At 40.3% G+C, this 22,336-nt stretch overlaps 1 protein-coding gene across 1 annotated transcript in view; it reads right to left on the bottom strand.

The window, feature by feature from the left end:
• The window catches only part of LOC106579414 (pro-neuregulin-3, membrane-bound isoform), a 442,960-nt gene extending 421,375 nt beyond the window's left edge, over positions 1-21,585 (bottom strand). Inside the window, exon 1 of the mRNA XM_045702613.2 lies at positions 20,589-21,585. Coding sequence (XP_045558569.2) covers positions 20,589-21,327 — 739 coding nt within the window. The 5' untranslated portion in view covers positions 21,328-21,585. The remainder of the gene's footprint in view (positions 1-20,588) is intronic.
• Between the last annotated feature and the right edge of the window lie 751 nt (positions 21,586-22,336).

The raw sequence follows: 22,336 nt of genomic DNA, 5'->3' as shown, positions 1-22,336 counted from the left end.
TTTTGAGATATTCACCTTTGAATGTTTTGCTATCTAGTGAAGAGCATTTTCTTTGTCTACACCCATTCAGCATCGTTCACACCATTTTAAGCTTTAGCCCCACACATCTCGTTTTGCTCTCCGAGCACACACTTGACGCTCTGGCCGATGATTTGTTTACCTCTGGATAACATGAAAACAGCCTAACCAACAATTTCATGACGCTTTTTTGCAGACGTTTACCGACACTGGCCATAATCAACTGATGTTTTACACACGTCACGTTAGCTAACGACCCAGAGGAAAAACCAGTCGCTTATAGTGGACTTTTCTCAATCTCAACAGAAATAAAAGCGTTTCTCAAACTAGTATTATTTTGGAATCATTTGAGTCCAAAGTATTTATCCTAAGACCCCCCTTAGGAGCAACAATGAGATACTAAAGAGAACGGGAGAAAAATAAGAAAACCAAGGTCTCTCATTCATGAAGAGCTGTGCTCATTGACTGCTGAGTTCTCCTTAACCTCTCTGGGCTAGGCGGGACGAATTCGTCCCACCTACGAAACAGCCACTTGCAGCCTGTGGCGCGATTTTCAAAACCTTAAAAATCCTATTACTTCAATTTCTCAAACATATGACTATTTTACAGCTATTTAAAGACAAGACTCTCGTTAATCTAACCACACTGTCCGATTTCAAAAAGGCTTTACAACGAAAGCAAAACATTAGATTATGTCAGCAGAGTACCAAGCCAGAAATAATCAGACACCCATTTTTCAAGCCAGCATATAATGTCACCAAAACCCAGAAGACAGCTAAATGCAGCACTCACCTTTGATGATCTTCATCAGATGACAACCCCAGGACATTATGTTATACAATACATGCATGTTTTGTTCAATCAAGTTCATATTTATATCAAAAACCAGCTTTTTACATTAGCATGTGACGTTCAGAACTAGCAAACTAGCAAACTTCCGGGGAATTCGCTAACATTTTACTAAATTACTCACGATAAACGTTCACAAAAAGCATAACAATTATTTTAAGAATTATAGATACAGACCTCCTCTATGCACTCGATATGTCCGATTTTAAAATAGCTTTTTGGTGAAAGCACATTTTGCAACATTCTAAGTACATAGCCCAGGCATCACGGGCTCGCTATTTAGACACCCGGCAAGTTTAGCACTCACCATAATCATATTTACTATTATAAAAGTTTGATTACCTTTTGTTGTCTTCGTCAGAATGCACACCCAGGACTGCTACTTCAATAACAAATGTTGGTTTGGTCCAAAATAATCCATCGTTATATCCGAATAGCGGCGTTTTGTTTCGAATAGCGCAAAATCTGGACCCCTACAAATCAGCTGGGCTTGACAATCTGGACCCTTTCTTTCTAAAATTATCTGCCGAAATTATTGCAACCCCTATTACTAGCCTGTTCAACCTCTCTTTCGTGTCGTCTGAGATTCCCATAGATTGGAAAGCAGCTGCTGTCATCCCCCTCTTCAAAGGAGGTGACACTCTTGACCCAAATTGCTACAGACCTATATCCATCCTACCCTGCCTTTCTAAGGTCTTCGAAAGCCAAGTCAACAAACAGATTACCGACCATTTCGAATCCCACCGCACCCTCTCCGCTATGCAATCTGGTTTCAGAGGTGGTCATGGGTGCACCTCAGCCACGCTCAAGGTCCTAAACGACATCGTAACCGCCATCGATAAGAAACATTACTGTGCTGCCGTATTCATTGACCTGGCCAAAGCTTTTGACTCTGTTAATCACCACATCCTCATCGGCAGACTCAGTAGCCTTGGTTTCTCAAACGATTGCGTCGCCTGGTTCACCAACTACTTCTCTGACAGAGTTCAGTGTGTCAAATCGGAGGGCCTACTGTCTGGACCTCTGGCAGTCTCTATGGGGGTACCACAGGGTTCAATTCTTGGGCCAACTCTTTTCTCTGTATACATAAATGATGTCGCTCTTGCTGCTGGTGAATCTCTGATCCACCTCTACGCAGACGACACCATTCTGTACACTTCTGTATCGCAACGCGTATTTTTCTGGGCGCAGTGCTCAGATTATTGCAAAGTGTGATTTCCCAGTAAGGTTATTTTTAAATCTGGCAAGTTGATTGCGTTCAAGAGATGTAAATCTATAATTCTTTAAATGACAATATAATATTTTACCAATGTTTTCTAATTTTAATTATTTAATTTGTGACGCTGACTTGACTGCCGGTTATTGGAGGGAAACGATTTCCTCAACATCAATGCCATAGTAAAACGCTGTTTTTGGATATAAATATGAACTTGATAGAACTAAAAATGCATGCATTGTCTAACATAATGTCCTAGGAGTGTCATCTGATGGAGATTGTAAAAGGTTAGTGCATCATTTTAGCTGGTTTTATGGTTTTGGTGACCCTGTCTTTGACTTGACAAAACATTACACACAACTCTTGTAAATGTACTGTCCTAACATACTCTAAATTTATGCTTTCGCCGTAAAACCTTTTTGAAATCGTAAAACGTGGTTAGATTAAGGAGATGTTTATCTTTCAAAGGGTGTAAAATAGTTGTATGTTTGAAAAATTTGAATTTTGACATTTATTTGGATTCAAATTTGCCGCTCTTGAAATGCACCTGCTGTTGATGGAGTGCACCACGGGTGGCACGCTAGCACAAATTAATGTTCCTATGCATTTGTCTTTTCATTTGTTCTTAGTCTGAAGCAAGGACACTTTCTAAAGGTTTCCAACAATAAGAAACTATCTTGTAAGTATAGGCTACCTGAAGCATGCCAATGTAATTTTCTTATTAACACTACAATTTTCCCCATGGTTGTTGTTGGTTTAGCTGTTCGCAAATTTTAATTACACAGTCTCCAGAATGATGAAAGGCATGACTCATCGTGTCGTTGGAGAAACAACATAGACGGCATAGTACTGAACATGTACAGGTACAGGTGAGGAGTAATAGAGCCCCTTGCACACTGCCATGATGATATGTTTCTCGGTAACGCATGACTGAATATTTACCATAACAAACCACTTTTTCATAATCCCTGCTTCTATTTTTCTGTATATGCAACTGGGTAAGGAGCACAGTACGGAGAAGAAAAAAATGTATGAAATGTATGCATTCACTACTGTAAGTCGCTCTGGATAAGAGCGTCTGCTAAATGACTAAAATGTAAATCTAATAACTCAGGAAGCCTGGGGAAAAGCACTAATCAAAGTTCAGGTTGGCTACATTACTAGGACTAGCCTACAGCCCACTGATCCCAAGTAAATTATGGTGAAAACACAATTGCACCTCAGGTGTATCACATCCACAGGCATGGTTGCACATGTGCCTCACACACAGGTTTTCACAAATACAGTGTAGCTTTATTGTATGGCAACAAAATGTACAAGATGATTTGAAAGATTCATTCTGTCAGAAATAGAAACATTTCATATTTAGGACCTAATCTATCAATTTTGTAGATGTAAAGATTAGTTATTGTATTTAGTTTGTTGTTTTCATATACATTGTTTTCACTTGTTCACAGGTTCATCACAACAGATTGAGCATTCCAACCCAAGACCAGAAGCCTCATATACAGAGCAAACTATTGAGGAAATTCACATTGAGGAAGATTGGGATGTTTTTGAAGAGGAGTCTCTTGCCATGAAGGAGTGATGGACTAAACTGGGATGAGGAGTTTCATGATACCATGGAGGAGTCTGCCTTTGATGATTGTGTAAACTGGGATGAGGAATTTGAAAGTGTTGCTGGCAGAGATAGAGCTCCCTCAACATGCAAGGATGATTCAGTGATTAATGTGGAACAACCACTCTATGACAATGCCCTTACAACTGTTGCTGAGTGCCTTCTTATCATAATGACATATATAAATTGTCACAAAGTCACTGGAAATGCCCTCATTGACTTACTGAAACTGATTACGTTGCTTTGTCCAGAGCAGTTTAACACAGATTGTTTGAGCAGCATACACAAATTCAGAGAATTTTTCCCATACTCTGCTGCAGTATCCTATATCTTGCACAAGTATTGTAGTCATTATTTGGTTTTAGTTGAGAAGGATGATAGCGTATGTCAATCTTGTGGTGCCAATGTGCTGAAAGAGAAAGCAACGTCTTCTTTTATTGAAGTTTCTATCGAGGAGCAACTGCAGGTGCTGTTTGCAAAAGAGGGTTTCAAAGAAAAACTGAATTTCAGATTCAAGAGGCAGAAAAAGGGAAGAGATAACAATGAGGATGTATATGATGGAGAGGTGTACAGAAAATATGCAGCTGTCGGTGGGCCATTAAGAGATCCTAGAAATATATAATTTACCTGGAACACTGATGGAGTGCCTATTTTTAAAATGTCAAAATTCTCAGTCTGGCTATTTTATTGTATCATTAATGAGTTGAGCTACAGTGAACGCACTAAAAGGGAAAATATGATTTTTGGTTTGGGGACTCCAAACCTTCCATGTTGACATTCCTGAAGCCTTTAACCCCTGGTCGGACTGACATCCAGCGAAAAATCCTATCTCCATTAGCATAACAAAATGTAATATATATTTTTTTCAAATATAGGACTATGTTATATCGTTTTATAGATACACCTCTCCTGAATCGAACCACGTTGTCCGATTTCAAAAAGGCTTTACAGCAAAAGCAAAACATTAGATTATGTTAGAGGAGTATATCATAAAAGTAGCCACATAGTCATTTTCCGACCAACCACATGCATCACAAATAACCAAAAAACAGCTAAATGCAGCACTAACCTTTGACAATCTTCATCAGATGACAACCCCTAGGACATCATGTTACACAATACATGCATTCTTTTGTTCGATAAAGTTCATATTTATATATAAAAACAGCATTTTACATCGGCGCGTAACGTTGACTAACTATTTTCCCTCAAATGCATCCGGTGAAACAGCGCTACAATTTACTAAATTACTATTCGAAAACATTTTTAAAATGTAATATTGTCATTCTAAGATTTATAGATGAATATCTCTTGAAAGCACCTGTAATGCCAGATTTAAAAAGAACTTTACTGGGTAATCACACTTTGCGATAAAAGGGGATGCGATACTCAGAAAATAGGCTACCGTTACAGGTCGCGCCATCTTGGAACAATCGCATATCAAATCTAGTCTTGTATACTATTGTCAATAATCCCTTACCTTTGATTATCTTCATCAGAAAGCACTTCTAGGAATCCCAGGTCCACAACAAATGTATTTTCGTTCGAAAAAGTTAATCCTTTATGTTCCAATAGCTTGTTCTTGTTAGCGCGTTCTGAAGGCTGCACCAAAAGTGCCGTCGTGCGCGGGACCTCACTTTCGAAAAAATGCATTTTTTTTTTATTTAGGTTCGTTCAAACATGTCAAACGTTGTATAACATAAATCTTTAGGGCCTTTTTCAACCAGAGCTCCAATAAGATTCAAGGGGGCCGATTGCATTGTGTTTCAAAACGTTTCGAAAGGGGTAGCCAGGGGAGCCGGCGTCATAATGGTGATGGCCCTCTCCGTGTGACCACGTTCCACAGCGTCTCATTCATTCAGTTTTCACAGTAGAAGGCTCAAATCACTTTGTAAAGACTGGGGACATCTAGTGGAAGCAATAGGAAGTAGTCAATGAACCATTGCTCACTGTGTGATTTACAGGAAAACTGATGAAGTTGAGTCCGTAATTCAGAATTCCACTTCCTGTTACGATCGGTCTCGGGGTTTTGACTGCCATATGAGTTCTGTTATACTCACAGACACCATTCAAACAGTTTTAGAAACTTTAGGGTGTTTTCTATCCACAAGTATTAATTATATGCATATCCTAGCTTCTGAGTTTGAGTAGGAGGCCGTTTAAAATGGGCACAAATTATTTTCAAAAATCGCTGTAGCGCCCCCTATCCTTGGCGAACGACAAGAGGTTAAGCAACACTTTACATAAGCTTGAAGAGCATTGTGTTTTTGTTAGATACAGGAAGACCTCAAAGTCTTTTCTATGCACATTTTTGACCATTGCTGGAACGTGTGACTTGCCTGCAAGGGCATTGGTCTCCAATACTGTGCAATTCAATGGTCAATTTGGATGCCTCAAATGTGAACAGCCTGGAGTGACTGTGAAAGCTGTAGTGAGAGGACATTTGCATGCTTTCCCATTTCAGCAGGACAACCCAAAAGGCCCACAGTATACACATGACAAGTTAATTGATGATGCAAAATCTGCCTTTGACACTCAAAGCACTGTGCATGGTGTTAAGGGTCCTACTTGGCTCAGTAAACTTAAAAGTTTTGACCTGACGCGTTGTCCTCGCTCAGTTACATCACACAGAATGTTCTTCAACTCCTGAATATCGGTCCCTTTTGCTATTTTTGGACCTGGTTGTTTTCAGGGGTCTTCTTGGTGCTTTCTATTTCAACCATTTTCTACTTCTTAAGTGAATCAGTTTTCATACTCTTGATGGACTCCATATCAGTTAAACAGATTGACCATGCTGAAAAACGAACTCAAAAAAAATAAACTAACTTGAACTTTTGCTCCCAGATAGCTGATCTTTATGGTGAGAGATACCAAACTGCTAATATGCACTTACTTGTTCACTTAAATGACAGTGTTAGAGACCTTGGGCCACTGTGGACTCATTCAGGTTTCCATTTTGAGGACAAAAATGGTTATTTGCTACGGCTCATACATGGCACTCAAAATATACCTATTCAGATAGTAAATGCTGTTGGTCTTGTACAGTCTCTTCCAATAATTGCACAAAGTGTAAAAGCTGGCAATGTCGTTGCGGAATTCTATGCCAGAATGTCCAATGACTACAGCTTTTGCCAAGAAAGTAGTTATTTACGGGACGAGTGTGATCAGAGCAAGTGTGTTTCAACTTGAGGAAGACAATCTGACTGCCTTGGAGGAGTGTGTAGGTCACCCCATTCAAAACAGAACTCTGAGAGCCTTTAAACGGGCTCAGGTTGGTAGAACACAGCTCACATCCAGACATTACAAGAAACACAAAAAAAGAAACAACTTCACTGTTGTATATTGTAATGGGACACAGATCAAGTATGCCCAAGTTGAGTTCTTTTTCACACATGAAGAATCTGGCAACTCTTCCATGTTAGCACTTGTTTGTGTATTTGAGAGGGCAGATATCTGCCTGTTATGCAACAAGTGGCACATGTTTTCATATCGTGCCCCTTCTGGAAACCCCTGTACGGATGGTTGTTGTCACTGCAGCAGGTTCTGGGCAAAGTTGTTTGTATGGATCTATCCTCAATGCCTGGCCTTGTTTTTGTGGAGCATTTCCCCAATACTCTGGAGAAATATTAGCACAAGCTACTTTAAGAGCACAGAAAAGATAGCTTTAAAGTCATTATAACAGCATTGCCAGTTCTGCCTAAGGCGGCACACTACTTTGTCATTCATCATTGTTGTCTTTATTGTTTGTTATTAATGCTTTGTAAACATATGGCTTGATTTGTTCATGTCTAGGATATTTTGTTTTCTATTTCAGTAGTTTCATTAACATACTGTATTGACTGGTACTCCACAGGGAGGTTCTGGGGATGCAGCAACACATACCCTCCACTGTCACAACATCTTTGTACTGTACATTGGATGTGTAGTTAATTGTGCTGTTATTTAAAGAATAAAAAAGAATTTGTTAAATTATATTCTAGCTGAGCAAATGACCACCACTTTGCCTTATATAGTAAATCTGATTCAAAACTTTACATTGATGCAAAATAAGACTTATAAGAACATTTTGAGATCTTGATTTATTAAACAAATGATTCAAATAAGATGAAGATTAAGTAGTGTTAGACATATTTGAGAAATTGCACTGTCATAAATGGGTGAGGAAACTTAAGAAAATATCTTCTATTTGGATCTGAGTAAGAGATCTGAGTGTTGAGACTTGGTAATATAATAACTGATAACTGAAACATATTTGAGAAGTTGGATACAGTCACCAATGAGACAACAGAGTTTATCTTTAGATCTTGCTGTTTATCTCATTCTTTGAAGGTTTTGAGACACATTAAGAACATTGGAATGAGACTTACCCCAGAACATTGTGAGACATTTTGAGATCTTATCCTCTTACATCTAGACGTTCCGCTAGCGGAACACCTGCTCCAATATCCAATGATAGGCGTGATGCGAATTACAAATTCCTCAAAAATACAAAAACTTCAATTTTTCAAACATATGACTATTTCACAGCATTTTAAAGACAAGACTCTCCTTTATCTAACCACACTGTCCGATTTCAAAAAGGCTTTACAGCGAAAGCAAAACATTAGATTATGTCAGCAGAGTACCCAGCCAGAAATAATCAGACACCCAATTTTCAAGCTAGCATATAATGTCACAAAAAACAAAACCACAGCTAAATGCAGCACTAACCTTTGATGATCTTCATCAGATGACACACCTAGGACATTATGTTATACAATACATGCATGTTTTGTTCAATCAAGTTCATATTTATATCAAAAACCAGCTTTTTACATTAGCATGTGACGTTCAGAACTAGCATACCCCCCGCAAACCTCCGGTGAATTTACTAAATTACTCACGATAAACGTTCACAAAAAGCATAACAATTATTTTAAGAATTATAGATACAGAACTCCTTTGTGCAATCGAGGTGTCCGATTTTAAAATAGCTTTTCGGTGAAAGCACATTTTGCAATATTCTGAGTAGATAGCCCAGCCATCACGGCTAGCTATTTAGACACCCACCAAGTTTAGCCCTGACCAAACTCCGATTTACTATTACAAAAGTTTGATTACCTTTGGTGTTCTTCGTCAGAATGCACTCCCAGGACTGCTACTTCAATAACAAATGTTGGTTTGGTTCAAAATAATCCATCGTTATATCCAAATAGCGGCGTTTTGTTCGTGCATTCAAGACACTATCCGAAGTGTAAATAAGGGTCACGAGCATGGCGCATTTCGTGACAAAAGATTTCTAGATATTCCATTACCGTACTTCGAAGCATGTCAACCGCTGTTTAAAATCAATTTTTATGCCATTTTTCTCGTAAAAAAGCGATAATATTCCGACCGGGAATCTGCGTTTAGGTAAACAGACGAAAGAAAATAAAGCATGGGGTCGACTCGGGCACGAGCCTGAGTCTCACAGTACTGTGACCAGCCACTACCCAAACGCGCTACTTTTTTTCAGCCAGAGCCTGCAAAGCCACGATTCAGCTTTTTGCCGCCTTCTGAGAGCCCATGGGAGCCGTAGGAAGTGTCACGTAACAGCAGAGATCCCCTGTAATGGATAGAGATAATCAAGAAGGGCAAGAAATTGTCAGACAGGGCACAATGTTCTGGGGTAAGTCTGATTCCAATGTTCTTAACCTCTATGGGCTAGGCGGGACGAATTCCTCCCACCTACGTAACAGCCACTTGAAGCCTGAAGCCTGCATGGAATCTTCTCAGGTTTTGGCCTGCCAAATGAGTTCTGTTATACTCACAGACACCATTCAAACAGTTTTAGAAACTTTGGAGTGTTTTCTATCCAAAGCTAATAATTATATGCATATTCTAGTTTCTGGGCAGGAGTAATAATCAGATTAAATCGGGTACGTTTTTTATCCGGCCGTGAAAATACTGCCCCCTAGCCATAACAGGTTATAGCTTGATCATAGTGAGATAAGTCATTGGCTATTTCTCAGGAGCAGTATTTGAGAAGTATGAGAAAATAGTCAAAATCTCATATTGGTGTTGAATTGTGCTTAATCATGTCTAGGAGAAATAAATGTGATTAAGAAGAGGTCTTATCTCTGATTTTCCTTTCCTCTGGGGAGGGCAGCCAGCTAACATTAGTTAGTTAAACAACAATGAACAAAGTGCCAACAATGCCTAACATTAGGCTCTAACTAGAAAAGCAAACAGCTCTGGGAAACAAATAATAACTTCCGCTAGGGAGCCAGCCAGCTAATGTTAGCTAGCTAGTTAACAGTACACTTTAGCTTAAGACATATAGCTAGCTAGCTAGGTAAACAATGAACCTAGCTAGGTAAACAATGTTAAAGAGGACACACGTCACGTAACGTTAGCTAACGAGCCAGCCAGCTAACGTTAGCTAGTTAAACAACAATGAACAAAGTGCCAACAATGCCACAGTGCTGGGAGCTAACCAACCATGTCCAATGTTAGCTAGCTAACATTAGGCTATAACTAGAAAAGCAAATGGCTCTGGGAAACAAATAATAACTTCAGCTAGGGAGCCAGCCAGCTGATGTTAGGTAGCTAGCTAACAGTACATTTTAGCTTGAAATGAAACCACTTTCTGTCAAAATTAGAAGCTAGTCTATCTTACCTGTATACATCATCATGCATGATGGATGCGTCTTCCTGTCAGGAATGCCATACCACAATTGCCCTTATTTTGAAGATGTAATCCGGAGACAGGTGTTTTCTCCATCTCTTTAGCTATCATACTCTAATTCCGGCTGATTTCAAATCTTGATCCTCCAGAAAGTGGAGAGCAACACTTATGCAGCTCCACTACACAATACATTTTTAAAAAGCCATGTTCGACAGGATTACCAATGCAGACTGACGAGCTCAAATAGACAGCAGCCTTCAATATGGCAGACAAATCCTCAAACGGCATGTCCAGCCCACTCATTATCTTAGCCAATCATGGCAAGTGGAAAGGTTGTAGCTTTTTCTGTGGCTTAACCAACAAGGCTCGTAATTTAACAATTTCATTCGTATTTACAGATGGCATACAAGTTTGTTATTAAGGCACATGAAAGTTCACATGTTCAAGAAGGCATTTCTTGCCAAAAAACGCATTTTGATAAAAAAAAAAATTATGTTCAAAAGGCTCTTCTGTGAAGTCTGACTTGCAACATGAGCCTTGTTTCCTGAATCATGTCAAATATGTTCAATTTCAATCAAAGGCAATAGCAAACATAATTTACAAAGTCAGTTTATACACCTATTAGTATTGAGAGGTAGGTGGCTCTCCCAAACCCTGACTCCTAATCTTCATGTTCAAAAATAAAGCTAATGTTTTGTATTTATTTCAACACTATTGATATCACTACTGAAACACACAAAATAAAAGTATCACTACAAATATCACCAGATTATTGGATTGCACCCTTCTCCAGCATGGCCACATGGTGAGTAGTCTGTCTGCAAACATTTTAGAGAAAATGAGTGAGCAAGTTGGTAAATCTTTTAAGAAGCGTCACTACCGAGCATCTAGTATATCAAGAAAAAGTATGGTTTTGGGACTAAAATATATTTTTGCGGCGATGTACATCTGTCCAAATGAAAGATAGCCAGACATATGCTAGCTATTGGGATTCTTTAAATTCCAAAATAAGTCAAAATTGTCCAAACCGAAACAATAACAAATAAACGATTGACACCATAGAGATACAGTGCCGTGAAAAAGTATTTGCCCCCTTTCTAATTTTCTCTAATTTGCCGTATTTTTGATACTGAATGTTATCAGATCTTCAACCAAAACCTGAGTGAACAAATAACACAACAATTACATACTTATTTCATTTATTACATAAACAAAGTTATGCAACACCTAATGCCCCTGTGTGAAAAAGTATTTGCCCCCTTACACTCAAGAACTGGTTGTGACACCTTTAGCTGCAATGACTCCAACCAAACGCTTCCTCTAGTTGTTGATCAGTCACTCACATCGCTGTGGAGGAATTTTGACCCACTCTTACATGCAGAACTGCTGTAACTCAGCGACATTTGTGGGTTTTCAAGTATAAACTGTTTGTTTCAACTCCTGCCACACCATCTCAATTGGAATTAGGTCAGGACTTTGACTAGGTCATTCCAAAACTTCAAATGTGTTGCTTTTTAAACATTTTCATGTAGACTTGATTGTGTGTTTTTGATCATTGTCTTGCTGCATGACCCAGCTGCACTTCAGCTGTAGCTCACAGAGCAGAATTCATGGTTCCTTCTATTAACCCATCAGAGTCTAAACTCTGTCTAAGCTGGGGGAGGGGGAGGGGGGGTCTACTAAGCTATATGGAATGGTTTTTAGAAGATCATACCAAGGATCATTTAGCTATTTGATTTAGAATGTTATGACCCCTTGAAGTATCAAAAAAATATATGAAATGTTTTTTTGATGAAAAATATTTTTGGGCCTTACTGCTATGAGCCCATACAAACGCATTGAATAACAGATTCACAACATAGAACAACAGATACTCCCAAAAAAATATCAAAAGGAAGTTTATTCTGAAGTGTCTCTCCTATATCTGAGAGACATAAAACAGATTAGGAAACTTTTTCTCTTTTTGTAACATGTATTTAACACATTATTTTTGGCACTAAACAGTCTAAGGCTGGGGGTTGAGGGGTTCTACTAAGCTATATGGAATTGAAGGTCATACCATGGATCCTTTAGCTATTTCATTTAATCGTCCCACCTACTCAACAGCCAGTGGAATCCCGTGGCGCGATATTCAAATACCTTAGAAATGCTATTACTTCAATTTCTCAAACATATGACTATTTTACACCATTTTAAAGACAAGACTCTCGTTAATCTAACCACACTGTCCGATTTCAAAAAGGCTTTACAACGAAAGCAAAACATTAGATTATGTCAGCAGAGTACCCAACCAGAAATAATCAGACACCCCTTGAAGTATTCACCCCAAAATATATATTTGATGGAGAAAAAAAAATTGGGCCTTACAAGCGCATTGAATATCAGATTTACTACATATCAAAACTAAGTTTGTTTTGAAGTGTCTCTCTTATATCTGAGTGATATAAGAAAGATGAGGAAACATATATATATATTTTTACATGTATTTAACCTCATATTTTGAGCATTAACACATAGCCCTGAGGTCTGAGCCCTTGTACTAGAAATATTACAATATATTCACTAACAGTCATAGAAATCACAGAGGAATTTACATTGGCCCTGAACACAAATACATTCTGTACACACACAAAAACAATTGCAGTATTGTTCCTCAATTTGTATATTAAATGTCTAAATCCAATGTAAAAAATATGGAGAAGTATAATAGTTTAAAGACAATCACAATATATTTAGATTATTTGATTTCAATCACTTTTTGACTGAACCCCTTTTGATTTGAACAAAACTTTCCATGGTAGAAGTGGTCAGAAGTGATTTTTGGACCTGAATGCCAAAACATTTAGGAGATTGAGGTGCTCAAAGTTGACCCATTTTGCATACCCCGCCCTGCCATGAGACATCCATGTCTTCATCACTGGAAAATATAAATGGTTGAGTCTTATATCATTTAAAAGCTTACAAACAGGGTTGTCAAACTGTTTCATCAATTCCCCCCAAAAAATATTAATACATATTTTCATTTTTTTACCTTTAATATAAATAATATAAAAAACTGATTTTTCACATACTCTATGTGGTATCTTAGATCCAATTTACACCATCTGAGGTGTTTGTGTTGTGCCCACCATTGTTTGAGACACAACATACTCTTGAATAGAGGGTGGGTGTCATGACAGATTTGTACCTTGTCAGCTCGGGGATTTGAACTTGCAACCTTTCGGTTATTAGTCCAACGCTCTAACCACTAGGCTACCCGAACAGAAATTTTAACTTCCAAGTACTACAACAAGTCCATCTGAAATGAGTTTTATTAGACAATCATTCTACAACACCTTGCTACGAAAGTAGCTTGCAACTTAGTTTCATCACGTCATGTAATGACATTTTAGGAAACGGTATCAACGGCGAGTTGAATGCCTGGTCTTGAGTCAGCTCAGCTGTCCTACAACACGATATTCTATAACTGGCAAGTTTTGTCTCGTCTCTTCTTCTGTCTTCTGTTAGATCTTTCACGGGGGACAAATTCTAGAACTACTAATATTGTGTAGGTTACATGTGGACATTGCACAAACATCATCCTGCTTGAGTGTTATAAACAAGATAATCTATGAGTGTAATTGTGTAACAAAGACTAAAATGTTATGCTGTAAATATCATATCAATGTGCCTATAAAGACAGTATGTAAACACTTACCAAGCAAATAAAAATAAGGTGTGTATAGAGTACAACTTCAGCTATCTAACCATAAATAGAATGGCATTCTATTTGTCAATTTTTCCAAATCTTAAGGATTTGGCTGTCTAACCGCACGCTGACATGCACAGCTCTCGGGTGAGGTTAAGTCTTCAAACCTCCAGTGGGTGAAGTCCCTTCCATATAATCTATGTAATGTATTACAGGTTATGGACCCGTGCAGTCAGGTGGCAGGAGCGGTGGAGTGCATGACACTTCACTCTGGATATGACAGAGTTTGCCTTAGCCCATTGGTCCAGCAGGCAGAGGCCAGTAATCAGCAACTACAGGCAGATGTGTGATGCAGGAGGATGGTACTCTTCTTATTCCACTCTGTAGCAGTGGTGAATCGTCATTCTCTGCCCCACCTGTTTTGAGCCCCACATTTTTATATTTTATATATATATATATAGAGAGAGAGAGAGAGTTAAGGTCGGAAGTTTATATACACTTAGGTTGGAGTCATTAAAACTCGCTTTTCAACCACTCCACAAATTTCTTGATGACAAACTATAGTTTTGGCAAGTCGGTTAGGACATCTACTTTGTGCATGACACAAGTCATTTTTCCAACAATTGTTTACAGACAGATTATTTCACTTATAACTCACCGTATCACAATTCCAGAAGTTTACATACACTAAGTTGACTGTGCCTTTAAACAGCTTGGAAAATTCCAGAAAATGATGTCATGGCTTTAGAAGCTTCTGTTAGCTACTTGACATCATTTGAGTCAATTGGAGGTGTACCTGTGGATGTATTTCAAGGCCTAACTTCAAACTCAGTGCCTCTTTGCTTGGCATCATGGGAAAATCTAAATAAATCAGCCAAGACCTCAGAAATAAAATTGGTCTGGTTCATCCTTGGGAGCAATTTCCAAATGCCTGAAGGTACCACGTTGATCTGTACAAACAATAGTATGCAAGTATAAACATCAATGAACCACGCAGCCATCATACCGCTCAGGAAGGAGACGCATTATGTCTCCTAGAGATGAACGTACTTTGGTGCGAAAAATGCAAATCAATCCCAGAACAACAGCAAAGGACCTTGTGAAGATGCTGGAGTAAACAGGTGCAAAAGTATCTATATCCACAGTAAAATGAGTCCTATATGGACATAACCTGAAAGGCCGCTCTGCAAGGAAGAAGCCAATGCTCCAAAACCGCTATAAAAAAGCCAAACTACGGTTTGCAACTGCACATGGGGACATTGTACTTTTTGGAGAAATGTCCTCTGGTCTGATGAAACAAAAATATAACTGTTTGGCCATAATGACCATCATTATGTTTGGAGGCAAAAGGGGGAGGCTTGCAAGCCGAATAACACCATCCCAACCGTGAAGCACAGGGGTGACAGCGTCATGTTGTGGGGGTGCTTTGCTGCAGGAGGGACTGGTGCACTTCACAAAATAGATGGTATCATGAGGCAGGAAAATTATGTGGATATATTGAAGCAACATCTCAAGACATCAGTCAGGAAGTTAAAGCTTGGTCGCAAATGGGTCTTCCAAATGGACAATGACCACAAGCATACTTCCAAAGTTGTGGCAAAATGGCTGAAGGACAACAAAGTCAAGGTATTGGAGTGGCCATCACAAAGCCCTGACCTCAATCCCATAGAACATTTGTGGGCAGAACTGAAAAAGCGTGTGCGAGCAAGGAGGCCTACAAACCTGACTCAGTTACACCAGCTCTGTCAGGAGGAATGGGCCAAAAGTCACCCAACTAATCGTGGAAAGCTTGTGTAAGGCTACCCGAAACTGTTAGGGGTGTGTACGGGAGGCGAAGTCAGGTGCAGGAGAGCAGAGTGTAGTAAACAGGCACACTTTAATTTCGGTCCAAAAATGACAGCACATAAGAACAATAACGTGCCAAAAACACGGAACATGGCAAAAGTATAGCGCCTGACAATATCCACATAACAATAAACAATTACACACAAAGACATGGAGAGGAACAGAGGACTAAATACATGCAGTGATTATGGAATGAAAACCAGGTGTGTAATGGAACAAGACAAAACAAATGGATATATGAGAAATGGAGCAGTGATGGCTAGAAAGCCGGTGACGTAAATCGCCGAATGCCGCCCAAACAAGGAGAGGAGCCGACTTCCGTGGAAGTCGTAACAGAAAAGTTTGACCCAAGTTAAACAATTTAAAGGCATTGCTACCAAATACTAATTGAGTGTATGTAAACTTCTGACCCACTGGGAATATGAGGAAAGAAATAAAATCTGAAATAAATCATTCTCTCTACTATTATTCTGACATTTCACATTCTTAAAATGAAGTGGTAATCCTAACTGACCTAAGACAGGGAATGTTTACTCGGATTAAATGTCAGGAATTGTGAAAAACTGAGTTTAAATGTATTTGGCTAAGGTCTATGTAAACTTCCGACTTCAACTGTATATCCTTGAGTTAATAAAGCCGCATTCAAACATAGTCGCTTTTTTGTTTTCTTGAGTAAGGTCCATTTAAAATGTAAGCCCTTTGGATCCTGCCATATAGTTACATTACAAGTGCCCAAGAAGGCTGAAGGTCTTTGGCCACAGATAAAATGACGTCAAATCACGTTATATGTACAGTACAGTAGCTTTGACTGGACTGATCATGTCAACATCTTACTTTCAAAATCTTAGCTAGCAGTTATCATCATGAATCAAGTCGACAATCTACTGGCAAATCCTTTTTAATCCTTGTCATACGAAGAGAAATAATGAAGAGAAATGATAGATAAAACGTATCGGTGCTCATCGGCCATTGGACATAAATGTTACACAACAAGTTGGAAATCGCAAATTCAACAATGAGTGGATTGGAAGGAATCGGTGAACGTGGCTAACTGCAAGCATTGCAAATGGGAAGTCTGGAATAAACGAGCTCAGACTGGGAAAAAACGCTTTGAATGGTCAGCCAACTCGGAATGGTAAACCTGGCCTCTTTCTCTTTGATGACAAAATTTGTCCACGACGGACCACCGCACCACATTCCTGTTCAGGTGAGCACATCACAACAAGGTGAGTCCAAAAATGTATTTTATGCCTCTGCATAAATGATGTAATATGCTTAGAAGATATGTATACTGTATCTAAGAAAGTAATACTAAGTGTATGTTGTGTAGTAAGCTGTTAGTAGCCCATGTGCCTCACCCTAAAAATGTGGTCCATTTTCAGCTCTTCATTTTTCCTAACATTACTGTTCTGACTCGGTGGTGCACATGTAGCCTATAACCTGTTTTTGAGAAATGTCATCATCGAATATTGTAAGAGCTTTCATTGCTTGCTTATATGCCCCCTTTATTTAACCTACCGTTCTGACTTGGTGTACAGGGAAAATACTGTAAGAGCAGCCCATGTTCTGCATTCTGTCAATGTACATTTCAAAAGTGCTGAACACATAGTTATATTGACTACTTTGATCTTAGCTTGCTCATTAATGTCTTAATCGAAATTACGGAATGCCTGTTATCCGCTCATCGTTCACTTATGCCATAGTTTGTACATCTCAAATGTCCGTAGGAACCACATTTGTTTAAGCAAGTCAGCCATATCAGCTGTTTTTTTAAAAAGGCAGTAAACGAGACTGAATTAACTGTTTCGCTGCCAGACAAGGCTCTTCTGATAGCCAGACGTAGCGGTTGGAAGGATTCACTCCATTGTGCTGGAAAGAAAGCTCTGCAGTTGGGACAGCTTTATGTAGGCCCAAACAGTTTGTGCGCACCGCTTGTCACCATTATAGTGAAATGAATGCATTGTTTAGCGTTGTGTTGTGTAGTGGCTTTGCTGGCGAGCATCCCCAATTTTTGGGGGAGTTTGCCCCTCCAAGATTTACATGCTAAAATCGCCACTGCTCTGTACGCTACTAACCAATTCATAGCTTCCTCCAGGAGGAAGCTTTGTATCATCAGTAGCCTACAGAGTAAAATGAGAAGAATGCAATTGCTAAACTTATGTAGATATTCTAAACAAAGATTTTTGATAACTTTCAAGTGTGGCAGTTTCATACTTCACATAATACAGTAGAAGCAGTGTTCTGCTAATATATCAATGTGCAAATATTATACCTTCCTGTATGCTGTACCTTTTGGTTACTGGCCCAACGCTCTTAACCACTAGGCTACCAGCCACAATGACATCAGTCACATCAACCTGACGTGTTCTCACCTCGTCATGGTAAGGTTGTATACTGGTCGTAAGATTACTTTTTCAAACACGTCTATTTAACAACCAGATATGTACATATTTAGCTAGTTGTAATCTGGTTATGTGACACCTCCTCAACCTGAAACCTTTTAACCGGAAAATAAAGTTTTTATGATGTTCCAAGCCAGCCTGCTGGGACTATATATTAACTCCAAACCTCAGGTCTCACCTGAAATCCCATGGGAAAGAGGCTTGACTAAATGTTATTCTCTGTGAAGTCTCCACCCATGTCATAGAATATGTAGTCTATATGCAGACAGCCCCCTCATTTGCAATGTCTTGCATAACTGACATCATCAGCCATGCACAGCGTCTCCCGATTTATACATACATTAATGGAGTTTTATATTAAACTAAAGTCAGTCAGGATGAAAATCTTGCCCTTAGGGTTAGGCTAGCGGATCTTCATCTCACTTCGTCACAGTGTCTAACAATTAAGAATGAATATCACTGATTTCCAGTAAGCAACATTTTTTTAAATAATGTATTTTCAACAGCAAAAGTGTCGCCATTTAACCAGTTTTGCCCATAGGTTTGTTGTTCACGTCAAAATGAAGGTGTTGAGTTGCCTTACTGTAAACGTCTTTGTTTTGATCATATTCTATATTTCAATGCCGAACTGTAATTCAGACAAACACTTGTGATGTTCAAATAATTCATTAATATTGACAGAGAACACTGAATGGGTTTGATAATTTACTTGTTGCATGAATAAACTGAAACCCTCTTTTTCATGACAAAATTTAAATCAATTAGTAATACATTTCCATTCCATCTTGTGTACTGCTACTAACTGTAAATTATGTGAAAATATACAGAAGTATGTGCTTTATTAATAAACCAATAGGATATTTATGTCCTGGATTTCAAATTCCTTATGAAAATGCAATCAAAGGAAAAGTAAGCAAGAAACTACATTAATGCATAGACACAAACATAAAGTAAATATATGCATGCAAGCATACATACTTTCTCACACACTCTTTCACATAAAACAAAAATAAGTAACTTTTGATTTAAAAAAAATGTCCCTGGAGTAAGAGCCTAAATAATGCCACCAACTCCCTTTCCTTCTCTACTCGCTCTCTCTCTGTGTATGTCCCTCTTATTCCCTCCCTCCACTCTCTCTCTCCCTCCCCTCTCTCTCACACACACTCCTCTCTCCCTCCCTCCCCTCTCACTCAAACGCTCTCTCTTATTCCCACTCCTAACTCTCTCTATCTTCCCTACCTCTATTTTCCTCCCTCTCCTCTCTCTGTCCATGGTATGTCCTGCAGTCTCTCTTCTGCACTTGCGGCAGTGCTCATAACGTCACTTATCTAAATGGGATCTTTGCCTAGCTATCTGATACAGGCAGACAGGAGGTGAGAGCTTCCCGGTTTCCTCCTCTCTCCCTCCTCCATATTTGTTTTCCAAAACAGGGATATGTTGTCCACAGTCACAGCGTTTGTCTAAGAAGCTTTCGTGTCCCCCGTGTTCAGCTGAGAAACAGGACCCATCATAGAGCCACAGAGATAGCAGCAACCATTTTTTTATGACACTAATATCAAGTGCGTGGAGCCTGCAGGAGCAGAGATTCTTATTGCGTTAATGCACAAGTCAAAGATAAAGATGAGAAGGAAATCAAGTGCCTCCATATTTCTATTCAGTCCCTCCAGGATTCCGCGATTCTGAGATAGCATTTTTTTTGCTAAATCAACAATTCCCTGCATATTATGCAAGGGCTTGGAAATTTTACCAATCACCACACTATTTCTGCATAAACCAGTAAAATCATTGCAATATTATAGCATAAAAGTGCAATATTATAGCATCGCAGCGCAAAAAGAGAGCTCTGCACATTTACTGCATAATATGTTTCATTCAAGCCATACGTCAACAAACTAATTGGACAAAATCATTGCATATTGCCATGCAAAATGTCAGAATTGGCACATCTAAATAAAGCATTTATGCCCACAAATATCACAGAAAATGCCCACGAAATCCTGGAGGGACTGGCTAATGAATGCCACAGTGTGAATGCCATTACGTTGCATGAGTGCCTCCTTTCATGTCGTTAGAGGAGATCATCTTTATACGGCACATATTTAGACTATGGTTTATACAAAGTAGACTTTTGTGGGGTTTTTCTTATTCAGCAGCAATACATTAATGTATGGTAATTGAACACCAGCTCCACCAGCACTCCAATTACATTTGCTAGATAGAACAAACGCTTGAGCTCTTGTGGAACATTTGTTCCATTTGCACACACAGACACAAACACACCCTCCCTTTAAGAAAGACAGACTTACGTGTTCTGAAGCGGTGGTGTGGGCGTGTGGCTGGACCTTTCACAGAGCGTCCAGGGTTCCATCGCCCGGTGGGCTTGGCTGGGGGCGATGGCGGAGAAGTGGGCGATTGCACCTTGGTTGTGGCTTTGGTAGTTGTGGATGTTGGACTAGGTCGTGAGTTCGGGGGGTCCTTATCCTTACGACCGTTTCCCGTGTTGCCGTTCTGCTGTACCGTGGTGCTGTGCGGGGTCACCTCTCTACCCCCGGGCGGGACAAGTCGAGTGGTGCGGGTAGTGGTGGTGGTGCCCATCACGTGGGTGCCACTGCCGATCCGGTTGTGGAGGTGCGGGGCCGAGTGGTTGGAGGGCGGCGCAAATCGAGTTCTCGGGGCTGGGGCCGTGCCATCAGACGCTAGAGGGTTGGTGGTGGAAGTCGTGGTCATAGTGTCTGGTCGTTTGGGCAGGGCGCTGGGTTCATAGAGAAATATGGGATCCTGCCCTATGCCCTTGGCGTCCACCAGGTCCGTGGGCAGATAGTCTTGAATGGAGCCCACTACAATCCATTTGAGCAGCATTAGACTGAGGCCAAGGCCCACAAAGCCCATCACCAAGGGCACCGCACACAGCCAGGTCTGCTGGCGGGACCACACTGCACAGGGCCCACAGCGAAGAGGCCCCGGGGCCCGAGGGGAGGCCTGTTCATCCCCGGGTTCCTCCAGGGTCATGGCCCCCAGAGTGCTCGTTCCTGAGTGCTCACTCATCCTGCCGATGCCGTCAAAGTTCAGGGGTCAAACCGGAGGCCCAATGACAAAAGGGCACGAACGAGACAGGGGATGGGGAACAGAACCAACAGTGGGCATCTTACCAATGCACCCACACTAAATTTCTACATTTATACCCACACACACATAGACACAAGATGGCACCCACAGACACGTACAAGTAATTACAAGCCAAGCAGCTCACGAGGATGCACACGTAAGCAAATATACACTCCCTCTGGCGCAGAGCTAGCTAAGTACACACACAAACAAACACAGAAACAAACAGACACACAGGTTGGACATGTACAGGTGAGGGTGCTGAACGGAGGGGGTGAGCCTCGCTGTAGTTAGATGGTAACGAAACAACGGTAAATCCCAAGATACTTCACTCCCGTATGAGCAAAAAAGCTGAAGAAAAAGGCAGGCAGGAGGACATCGATCCACGGTGTTGGCAAGCTTCAGACCATAGCTGTAAATCCTGTGTGTGTCAATGAGAAACAAACCTCCTCTGCGGCTCCAACTCACTGCTTCTCAATGGCACTCTAATCCACGGCCCTCGATTCCTTTTCCTCTGTGGCTCTGAAGGGGTTGCCCTCTTTTTATTTCTCAGGTGTTTTATATAGGCTCCAGTCCAGGGGCTTCCTCTACAGTCTTCTTCCCTGCCTTGGGTCAGCCTCCCCCTTGCTGTCCTTCCAGGCAGCCCTGTGCAGCGTTGTTTCAGCTGTAGTGGTGAACGGTAATCCTGCATGAAGAGAGCCAGTGGAACTGGAGAGAGAGTGGGGGAGAGGATCTGTCGGGATGTGGCTGGTGGGGCGGAAGAGGGGGAGGGTAAATCCAACTGATCCCCATCCAATCCCTTTCCCCTCAGATCTCCCGGACTGTCCGTCTTTCTCCAGCTGTCTGTCCACCGCCTGTCATTGTGGTAGAAAAATCTGAAAGCCTTGGCTGCTTGTTTGCTACATCAGTCCGCTACATTCCCACATTGCCGACGGAGGTGAGAGTGGGA

Source organism: Salmo salar, chromosome 19 (assembly GCF_965601325.2).
Source record: "Salmo salar chromosome 19, fSalSal1, whole genome shotgun sequence".
NCBI classification, from domain to species: Eukaryota; Metazoa; Chordata; class Actinopteri; order Salmoniformes; family Salmonidae; genus Salmo; species Salmo salar.
Note: the sequence above shows the minus strand (reverse complement) of the source record. Positions and strands in the feature narration are given on the sequence as shown.